Raw genomic sequence first — 11,258 nt, forward strand, 5'->3', positions numbered from 1 at the left:
AACCTTTCAGGCGATCAGAACTTGACTGGTTCAGAAAAACTGGTGATGAGTTTCTGTGAATGATTCACCTCCAGCAGCAACAACCACATCATGTCCACCTGCAGGCCTGACAGAGACGCAACTTCATGCTGCCACCTACTGACAAGAGCCTGATACTACAATTACATTGTTTCAGCTCAAACAGCTGTTGTAGAAATCACTGACTCAGCCATTTTTATAACTGTGAGAAATAAGAATCAAATTTGAGTTGATTAATTTGGATGGCAATACGAACAAAATCCTGTATTTAATGTTCTTAAACTTGAAGATGTTTTTCCTTCAGTGCTTCTTGATCTACATCAGATCAGAAAGAGGGAAACTCATTTGACTGAGGTCAACAAAACTAAAAGATCAGAAATCCAAAGCTCTTAACTGCAGAAGACATTGTGTGAGTTGACTAACTTATGAATTTGTGACATTTTCTTAAATATCCTTAGAATGCAAAAGAGATTTCTGGTTTGCTTTTGTGTCACATTACAGTGTTGCAGATCGTCTGCAGTGTTTTCTCTGGTTACAGTAACTGAAAGGTGTAAAAAAGGTCCATGTAGTTTCTGACAGTGGAGAATTAATAACTAATGAAAACATTACATTTGAGATTAGAATAATAAATCATTTATGAAAAATACTTTAATTTTGGAAAATTTAATGAATGTGACCTTTTTTAAAATGTCTTGAATTTTAATATAGAAATTTCTGTGAAACTCAAGTTTCACTGTTATTGCAAGGATCTTTAGATGCTTTACTTAAAGCTGACATTTAAAAATATTGCAAAAGTTTCTCATGATGACAATCATTGAACAATCCAATATTTATTAAAATCAATGTTTATTAAAAAGCACATTCTGCTCAAAACACTGGTACATTTTCAACACTCCTTCTTAATCATAAACTTTACTTCTCATACCAAAGTAAAACAATGACAAAACAATTTGAAAATTATAAATCTGTTTGTGGTTAACTCTAAATCAAAACCTGACCAGATCAAAAGTATTTTTGAGATTTTATTCAAACAAACATTTGTTTTATTAATAAAAAAACAAGATTTCACTGCTTCCATTTCTAAAGTATTTTACATTCAGTCAGACACAAAAATGTAAAAGCTAAACTAAATTATTCTACATGCTACAGAACAAAATGAAAACCTGCAGAAATGAATCCTGTCTGAATGTGATCCCCTCTTTAACTTCACTATCTAATGGGGATCTTAAGCACAAATACGACTGAGAACTAAAACAAAAAGCTGGATTAAGAAAAAACAAGCCGATAGCAGAAATCAGACCTCAAGTTTATCATGGCTGGACAATGAAACAGTCACAGTGAATCACTAGCAGCCTGCAAGAATTTGTTTTCTACTTGCTGTTTACATTATCCAACCAGATTTTCCATTGGATCGGACACAAAAAACGGATCAGTTCTGTTTTGTTCCAAAAGTTTCTAGTATGAGAAAGTCTTTATGTGACGAGTTAAATTACTTCTGTCATTGTAACTCCACGGATTCCACAGAGAAATGTTGTGAATTTTCATGTGACCATTTAAATGACCTTTTTTAGAGAAACTCTTTCCACAGATCCCACAAGAGAACGGCTTCTCACCTGTGTGAATTCTCAAATGATCATTTAAAGTTGTTTTAAGGGTGAAACTTTTACCACAAGTCCCACAAGAGAAAGGCTTCTCTCCTGTGTGAATTCTCTTATGAACATTTAAAGTGTCTTTTCGGCTGAAACTTTTTCCACAAATGCCACAAGAGAAAGGCTTCTCACCTGTGTGAATACTCATGTGAACATTTAAATAACCTTTTTGAGAGAAACTCTTTCCACAGGTCCCACAAGAGAAAGGCTTCTCTCCTGTGTGAATTCCAATGTGCTCAGTTAAAGTCCTTCTGTCACTGTAACTCTTTCCACAGCTCCCACAAGAGAAAGGCTTCTCACCTGTGTGAATTCTCATGTGAACATTTAACTGACCTTTTTGAGAGAAACTCTTTCCACAGCTCCCACAAGAGAAAGGCTTCTCACCTGTGTGAATTCTCATGTGAACATTTAAAAAACGTTTTTCAGAGAAACTCTTTCCACAGCTCCCACAAGAGAAAGGCTTCTCACCTGTGTGAATTCTCATGTGAACATTTAATTGAACTTTTTTAGAGAAACTCTTTCCACAGATCCCACAAGAGAACGGCTTCTCACCTGTGTGAATTCTCAAATGATCGTTTAAAGTTGTTTTAAGGGTGAAACCTTTACCACAAGTCCCACAAGAGAAAGGCTTCTCTTCTGTGTGAATTCTCTTATGAACATTTAAAGTGTTTTTTCGGCTGAAACTTTTTCCACAAATGCCACAAGAGAAAGGCTTCTCACCTGTGTGAATTCTCACATGAACATTTAAATTACCTTTTTCAGAGAAACTCCTTCCACAGCTCCCACAAGAGAAAGGCTTCTCACCTGTGTGAATTCTCATGTGAACATTTAATTTAACTTTTTGAGAAAACTCTTTCCACAGCTCCCACAAGAAAAAGGCTTCTCTTCTGTGTGAATTCTCTTATGAACATTTAAAGTGTCTTTTCGGCTGAAACTTTTTCCACAAATGCCACAAGAGAAAGGCTTCTCACCTGTGTGAATTCTCACATGAACATTTAAATTACCTTTTTCAGAGAAACTCCTTCCACAGGTCCCACAAGAAAAAGGCTTCTCACTTGTGTGAATTCTCAAATGATCATTTAAAGTTCTTTTAAGGGTGAAACTTTTACCACAAGTCCCACAAGAGAAAGGCTTCTCTCCTGTGTGAATTCCAATGTGCTCAGTTAAAGTCCTTCTGTCACTGTAACTCTTTCCACAGCTCCCACAAGAGAAAGGCTTCTCACCTGTGTGAATTCTCATGTGAACATTTAATTGAACTTTTTGAGAGAAACTCTTTCCACAGGTCCCACATGAGAAAGGCTTCTCACCTGTGTGAATTCTCAAATGCTGATTTAAAGTTGTTTTAAGGGTGAAACTTTTACCACAAGTCCCACAAGAGAAAGGCTTCTCTCCTGTGTGAATTGTCTTATGACCATTTAAAGTGTCTTTTCGGCTGAAACTTTTTCCACAAATGCCACAAGAGAAAGGCTTCTCACCTGTGTGAATTCTCATGTGCTTAGTTAAAGTCCTTCTGTAACTGCAACTTTTCCCACAGGCTGAACAAGTGAAACGTTTTATTCCTGTGTGAGTTTTCATGTGTCTCAAAAAGTTACAGTTATAAGATAAGTTTTTATCACAAATTTTACAAGAGTATAATTTTTGCCCTCGATGAGCATTTTCATTGTCAGTTCTTTCTTTCTGCTGTTTGGTTTTCTCATATCTCTCCTTTTGTTTCTGTTCTTCCTTTTTTTTTTTTCTGGGTCTTCAGAATTGATTCCTTCCTGATCCTGGTTCTCATCCTCAGCAGAGCCATGAGAGATGAGTTGGTTCCTCTGTGGTTCTGTTTCATTGAGAACCTCCTCTTCACACACACAACATTGTGAGAGATCTGAACAAAAAGAAAAACAAAAGCTTTTAAATGTCAATCATGCAAGAAATTCTTCACTTTAACCTCAAAGTATCAAAACAGGATTTTCTTGGGTTATTCTAAAATTATAATCTGACAAGAATGAAAATTATTTCAACCAATGAGGTTCTTCTGACCAGAATGGAACTAGATGTGAGTGAAAATATGACATTAAGGACCTCCAGGTGAGTAAAATAGATGGCGATAACTTAATTTAGTGGTTTCTAGACCAATGTCAGAAAAAGTTTTCTTCCTCCATGTAGCTACAAGATATATATCAACATGAAAGAGTGACATAAAATACCTAAAGCAAAACACTACAGTGTTTTTAATCTCACCCGCTGATATTGTCAGACATTGCTCCGCTCACACACTCAACACAAACTTTCAAAAGAACAAATAAATCTCAGCCTTTACTTTCCTGGGATTCACAGCAGAATTGGTAGCAGTGAGTGATTGTTGTTAATCGCGCACATGCAGAAAATAATGGCAAAATGAACCAATTGAAAATATTTGACATGAATATTGGACAATTTAGAAGATTAAATATGAAAGGTGAAAATGGACAATAATATAAATTCATTTATTTACTGCAAACCTTATGAAATATGCAATTACATTATTAAAATGTAAACTTACACAATCAAAATCATAAAAAAATAATCATTTAATTATATGTTCTTATTATTAGTAGTAGTATTATTTTTTGCAGTTACTGCAGGATCACCATGAAATGACCTTTTGACCTTTATCCATAACTTGCAACTTTGTTCACTGAAGTTGTTAGTCGGGCTGAAACGATTCCTGGAATGGTTCCAGAACCTCGATTATTAAAATTCTCTAGGAAAATGTAGCTGCCTCGAATCTTCGTTAGTTTATGTTTCATTATTTAGCGCACCTTGTTCCAGCCGGGATATTATTTGCATTACGTGTTGCTCTGACTTCCACCTCTGAGTTGTTGACAAAAGCTAAATGTTAGCAGCATAACGTCCAATTTTCAAGTTGGGCCAAGGGGATTTTATTAATTGATGAAAACATTCGGGTTTTCATCGTTTTTGGGGGACCAATAAGGATCTTTAAAATGACCGGCGCGATGCCTGGAGTACGGCAGCCTTTCTCCTCCAGGAGCTGCTGGTTCAGAGCGAACGGTGGGAAGAGCTGCAGGAGAATTTATACAGGTAGAGTTTAAACTCTACCTGTATAAAGCTTGACAGGTATGGTGCAAGGTGAGAGTTCATCCATTAAACTCACTGAAGATGAATACAGAAACCAAAGGCTGGAGCACAGACATTCTTTATTAGCGTATTTGTGAGCCTGCCTCTTTGTTATTAAATTGAATATAATTTCAGATTGTTGTAGAACTTTTCTTCAGATTAACTTAGAAAGTGAGATATTATTGTTACAGGTTAGTTTTTGTAATTGTTAGTGTTCGGGATGCTCAAATATGAAAGATTGGACTCATATTGATATCTGATAGTAACACTAGTTTAATGCCAGATTTACCAATATTTTATTTGATCTTTTAACCGATTACTCGATTAATCACAAGAATAATCAATATATTACTCATTACTAAAATATTTGATTATAAACAGCCCTATTGTCAGTATGCAGTTTGTTAAGACAAGCAGTGGTTACTGCATTCTAGTGAATTAATAAAAGACACCTGATCTCAGTCTCCTTGTACCATTTCACCACAGTGACTCTTTACATGTCTATCGCTGTTACTGATGTATAAAAAACTACAACTAATAAACAAATAATGCTCAACCTGCTGGATTTCCAGACTTATAACACTGGGAAAAACCCTGAGATTCTTAAAAAAGCAGCATAAATCTTTTCATTTTGAATTAAAAAACATCTATGTTTGCCAACTATAAGCAGTATTTTTCTAATCTGTCTCTTAAACTGATTTATATAATCAGTCATTTATTTATTGTCTAATTTGACATAGAAAGCAGCTAAGCAATAGCAAACAGATGGTACACAAAGCAATAAAAACTAATTATTTTTAAAATAATCTTTAACCAGTACGAGTAAAGATCAGACCGTCACGGATCATAAACTGTAACTTAGACATTATATGATGAATAGTAAACAGTCCAGGTCAAAGTTGATCATTCTAAGTGTGGCCTGTCACGATAACAGATTTTGCTGGGCGATAAATTGTCTCAAAAATTATTGCGATAAATGAGAATATTGTTTGAAGACCTTTTTACATTGATTTAATGGAAATTACGTAATAATACATGCAATTTCCTGCCAAAGATAGATACACTTTACTTTCAAAAGACACTTAACACTGGGACTGATACACAAAATAAATAAAACAACCAAAACCAAAAATAAAATAGATTCTTAGTCTCCATTAACAATAAATGTACTTAATTAAAAACTCAACAACATAAAGCCAAAGTGGAAATAAACACTGCATTCAGCCAAATGAGTGCAGATTATGAAGCCTGTATAGTATATTGGCCTTCAGTAATAATTAGATTTAAATAGAGAAGAATCCGACTGCCTGATGCAATAGTTCAAACTACATTTTTTTTTTATCCCGAACGACAATCTTAGAACGTTCTTCGTTCTGAGATTGTCCCTTGTGTGTTACGGTAGATCGTTGTGCCGCTCCGATCTAAATCAAGGATTTATCCAGACTGGGAGAGTGACGCAGCCTGTTGAATGTGACCGGCAGCCAATCAGAAAGCGCGGATTCTCCTCGTGCTTTCTGAGGGGAAACACGGAGGGAATCCCGAACAGCTGACACGATGCAACCCGAAGTCCAGTAAACATCGGAAACAACATGAATGTTTATTCAACAGTTCGTGCAAAGAAAATATAAATAACTAGGTTGAAGATTGGCTTGTACGGCCAATCTTCAACCAAGCATTACGGGACCAAATGAATCAGAATCAGCGTTTGGTTCTGTCGCTGCATCAGAACCACTTTTAGGAGTTGGAGCGAAATTTCTACCAGAAAACCCGGTAACTTTTCAGCTGTTCTTCGTTAACGTGACATAAATAGTTATAATGATTTTCATTCAGTCAGACTGACACTGGCTACATGCATTGCAGGTAGATTGTAGTAAGGAATTGATTAATGCCTGATTTCAAAGTTAGTGAACTGGACTTGTTATTTTGTGTCCATTGTTGGACACAACACGGTTTCAACCGAACCGTTATAGCGAGGATTTCTGTCGCTAATGTGTCTCTCAGGTTTGGACAATCCGCGACATCAGATCGTGAAGCGCAAGCTGAGCATTACACTAAGGAAATAAGGAAGGGAGGGTCAGTGGAGAGCACCGGAGTTTAGCCTTTTTTCATTCAGTGTCATCAACAGGAAGAGAAAAAGGCAGGAAGAAACGATATAAACAATAATTGAAATGAGGTCGATAGTTTTAACTTATCGTTCGATTAATTGACTTATCGTTGATCGCGACAAGCCTAAGTGTTTAGAATGACATGAGATGCGTTTAAGGCACTTTTTGAAGTAAAATTCAACCTCAATAACACCAATAAGACGATAGCAGCCACCCTCTACATGCCGTCATCAGCAGCCAGAGAAGCCTGTTCAGTGACAGACTGCTGCTTCCCAAGTGCCAGACCAATAGATTCAAGAACTCCTTTGTCCCCCACGCCTTCAGACTGTACAACTCCTCACTGGGGGTCGGAGGTGACACAGGACAGAGGGAAGAAGGAGTAGTTTTTCTACAAATGTGAACTCCATATTTATCAGGCCAAACCATACAGTGCAATACCATATCACTGGTCAATCTATCCACCAAATTGCTATAATTTCCTTTTGTGTTGTATTTATATTCTTTGTTTTGTATTTAATTTGTATTTTTTTGTATTCTTTTGTGTATGCTTACTGTGTGCCACATTTTTGCCTGTGAGCTGCTGGTAACTATAATTTCCTGAGGGAGTCTTCCCAAGGGATCAATAAAGTCAAGTCTAAGTCTAAGTCTAAGTCTAAGCAACTAATTTGTAGAATAAAAGATAAATTATAGATACAATTTATTATAAAATAGACTTTTACTATTTTTATTTTTTAGGACTAGCAGAGAAGAACCTGCTGGCCCTGACAGCCTCCACTGAGTATTTAATGTTTATAATGTTTGCGGATTCTTTAAACAGGTTTCAGATGCAGCGATGTTTAACCAGTCTATCAGTAAACAGTGAAGCTGTTTCCTAAGTATTCAGTGTCCAGGTATTTCCTGAAACTGGTCGGTAAACAGAAAGGCGGCACGGAAACTGTACTTGTCCTATTATATGATCAATAAATCATAATAGAATAATATTATATGATGAATAGTAGGTCGCTGTTGATCATTTTTAAGTATTTAATGTTTGCAGCTGCGGAGGATTTATTAGTCTTTTAGTTTGGAGTAAAAGCTCTTTGAGTTCAGCGCTTCTTAACCTCTTTAAAACATCTCCAACTTTATTCAACCTGACTAATCAGTAAACCGTGAAGCTGTTTCGTACCTATCCGCTGCAAGATGATCTTCGGTATTGTGGTGTTACTCATTAATCTGGTTCTGCTCCCATGCGGTGTTTTCGAAGCGCACTGAACGCTGCTCTGTTGAAACTTGCTTTGAAACTAATTTTCCAAATGCAACATTAAACATTTTTGCTTCAAATGGGATCTATAATAATGTTTTGCAAACGGTTTTGTCACACAAGAGGCATTTTTCAACAGGCATCCACACAGCCACCTACAATTCAGAAACATCTGCGGCGCGCAAATGTTTCAACTAGTTAATCTGAAACATCGGCCCAGAAAGTTTCCTACATTGTCTCGAGCTGTCTTTAACCTGTTTTTAATTCTCCAGAGTAAAATTTAAAGCTGTTTCGTACCTATCCGGTGCAAGATGATCTTGGGTATCCGGGTAAAATCCATCAGTCTGCGCTGATCGTCCATCTCTTCCTCCATCTTAACGTTGATTTCTTTCCACTCTGTGAATGTTTCTTCAGCAGGAGTTTCCTGCTGCTTGATAAACTCTCTGAGGCTGAACTGAAGACATTTTCACTGAAAACACGACCGAAACCTGTTTTCAAACCGTCTAACAAAAGAACAGCTAATGCTCCCTCGTGCGCTCTGAGATGGCTCCTGTGTTTCACTTTGACTGCACGGAAGAAACTGTAAACGACTTTTAGTTCCGCTTTGAATTTTCCACTTTGAGTTTCCGCTCAACTGTTATGTTAAATATTTTACAACATTAACAAAATGTTCTTATATTTCAGTGAGTGAATCATTATATTAAAGTAATTGCACACAAACGGGAGTTTTACGAGCCTTTAATCTTTGTTTATTTTGAAAATGTTCAGCTAATGGCAACAGTATTTATGATTAAAATAATAATAAAACAAAATCCTAAAAATGTGGTCTTGTGCAAACGGGCCATATTTGAAGGTTTTTTCTTATTTCTTGTGTGTGATTTAACAGTCTAATGTTATATCCCGTATTGCTTCCCCCTCAATACAGGAACCAAAAGAACCACAACCAAGCTGTTGCAAAAGGGAAGACACAGTAAAATGTGTCTCCAAGCCGCTCACAGTGTGTATCAATCAATCAATCAAATTTTATTTGTATAGCACATTTCAGCTACAAGGCATTTCAAAGTGCTTTACATCATAAACACAAAACACAAAGGCATGCAACATAGAATAAAATACCAAGGTTTTTTGTTTTTTTTCTTTTCCCTTTTCCTTCCCTTTCTTCCCCCTTCCCTTTGTCACGGAATTTAAGCGCCTGTTACCGCCGGACTCCGCCGTCCGTTTAACCACGGGTATTCGCCGGGCCCCGTTGTCCACAACAGGAAAAAAAAAAAAAGATTACATACATATCCACAAAATCAAATCCATACATATTACATTTCAAATACAATTCTAAACAGGTGCGTTTTTACTTGAGATTTGAAGTACTGACACTCTGCTTCAGAGCTTGTCTTTTTTATAGCTTAAGAGAAGGGGCTATTATGAAGGGGAACACAGAAACTAAATTCTATACATAGACAGTTTTACAACTGAGGAGTATCTCAGAAAGTTCTCCTAAAGGTGATAAGACCACCTGCAAAAACATGCTCAAGGGTAAAGAAATGTTAGTTATGTTTTACACACACTTTAACAAATTCCTCCTCTCTGGGGTGAGAACACTAAACTGACATCCATCCATCCATCCATCCATCCATCCATCCATCCATCCATCCATCCATCCATCCATCCATCCCATCCATCCATCCATCCATCCATCCATCCATCCATCCATCCATCGCTTATCCGAGGTTGGGTCGCGGGGGTAGCAGCTTAAGAAGCTAAACTAACCTTTAAATTTAAATTAAAAACTGCTAATATAAACTACTAATGTAAGAGTGACAACAAAACATAATACTAGTAACAGTCGCCAAATGAAATGGTTGAAAATCATTTAACATATGAACTGACATGGAAAAAAATAATTCTAATCTGTGTGAAACAGATCAGGTTGAGACTCTGGCAAATAGCAAAGAGGAAAATTTGTTTATTTCTGTCGTTTGCAAACGGAGAACACACAGCAACCACAGCACAGCAGCTGTACCTGCAATAAGCTCGGACTTGGAGCTGCAAGCTCTCACAATATATAGGATTCTTTACACAACATGGTCACTCCTTTGGCTCAGAGTCAATTCCAGTTGAACAGGTTTACTGCAGTCATGTAGCCACAGAGACGCAACTTCTTCCTTACTGAAAGATGTTTAGTTAATAAACATCTTCTTGTTCAAAATATGGGAGTTTCCAAAAATCAGGATGCTAAAGGAACAATTTTGCAAACCAAAAACATTGTCAGACCTGTACGTACTCTGAGCCTCTGACATTCAATGGAGAAATTTGTTAGACCTTAGGGCTCTTACTATATTTACCTAAACTATCTGTTGTTATCTGTTAAACTCTGGCGCCTTGCTTTGGTATTTGTGGTGAGACATTTAGTCCACTTATCAGTCTGTTGCAACTGCTGCAGAGAGAGGTCAGCAGGAAACCCATCTGACTGGTTCTTGGCCTACATACTTTATCAGACTGAACAATACTATTGTAAATAACTAAAATAATTAATAAAATGTTAAAGGAAATAACACAATTTTCACTTTACACTGATTTTCCATAATTTAGCTTATTTTTTTATTTGGCTTGCTATTTTCATTCTGTGCTTTGTACTATAAAGTATTTATTTATCTTGACCAATTTTGCTTTTTTATTTCCTCAAATTCGCTGATTTATTGGAGTTTTCCCATTCTTGGAAGCGCAGCTGGTGAGGCAGCAGCGAGTTGACTTCACCTGGGATAGATCACCTCACTACCTGCACTGGCTGCCATTCAATGAGAGCATGCTCCTCCTGACTCTATGTCACCAATGAAACGATTAAAATAACACATTTAATATATGAACCAATTTTCCATAATTTAGCTTAGGTATATAATGTTTAGTGTTTTTTGTCACCAACTGTGTGTAACACGTTTCATGTGCTGAGGAGCGATCATGACCGTGAGGCAGGCAGTTCTCTTGCCTCATGGCAGGGGGCGCTCAAGATTCCAGACATTGTGACTCCATAACTCCAGAGTGACAGCAAGCGACCAACACCGGACCTGAAAGGTTTGCTTCGAGACAGTCTGATGATTCTCAAACAGAATAATATACATGACACTCAGAGCACAGGCTTGGTTTTGGATGTTC

At 36.9% G+C, this 11,258-nt stretch overlaps 2 protein-coding genes across 2 annotated transcripts; both read right to left on the bottom strand.

Moving 5' to 3' along the window:
• Positions 1-885: 885 nt before the first annotated feature.
• On the bottom strand, positions 886-2,549 carry LOC129376542 (gastrula zinc finger protein XlCGF8.2DB-like). Its single transcript, XM_055056144.1, has one exon. The coding sequence runs from the start codon at positions 2,485-2,487 to the stop codon at positions 1,474-1,476; it is 1,014 nt and encodes a 337-aa protein (XP_054912119.1). The 5' UTR covers positions 2,488-2,549; the 3' UTR covers positions 886-1,473.
• LOC129376545 (gastrula zinc finger protein XlCGF8.2DB-like) lies at positions 2,463-3,334 on the bottom strand. The gene has a single exon (XM_055056148.1). The coding sequence runs from the start codon at positions 3,240-3,242 to the stop codon at positions 2,496-2,498; it is 747 nt and encodes a 248-aa protein (XP_054912123.1). The 5' UTR covers positions 3,243-3,334; the 3' UTR covers positions 2,463-2,495.
• Positions 3,335-11,258: the final 7,924 nt, after the last annotated feature.

The sequence above is a fragment of the Poeciliopsis prolifica genome, unplaced genomic scaffold (assembly GCF_027474105.1).
Source record: "Poeciliopsis prolifica strain line A6 unplaced genomic scaffold, Auburn_PproV2 SCAFFOLD044, whole genome shotgun sequence".
NCBI lineage: Eukaryota > Metazoa > Chordata > Actinopteri > Cyprinodontiformes > Poeciliidae > Poeciliopsis > Poeciliopsis prolifica.

Bases quoted from the DNA above. Each gene is read 5' to 3' on its own strand.
- LOC129376542 (XM_055056144.1), bottom strand. From the start codon at position 2,487: ATGAGAATTCACACAGGTGAGAAGCCTTTCTCTTGTGGGAGCTGTGGA.
- LOC129376545 (XM_055056148.1), bottom strand. From the start codon at position 3,242: ATGAAAACTCACACAGGAATAAAACGTTTCACTTGTTCAGCCTGTGGG.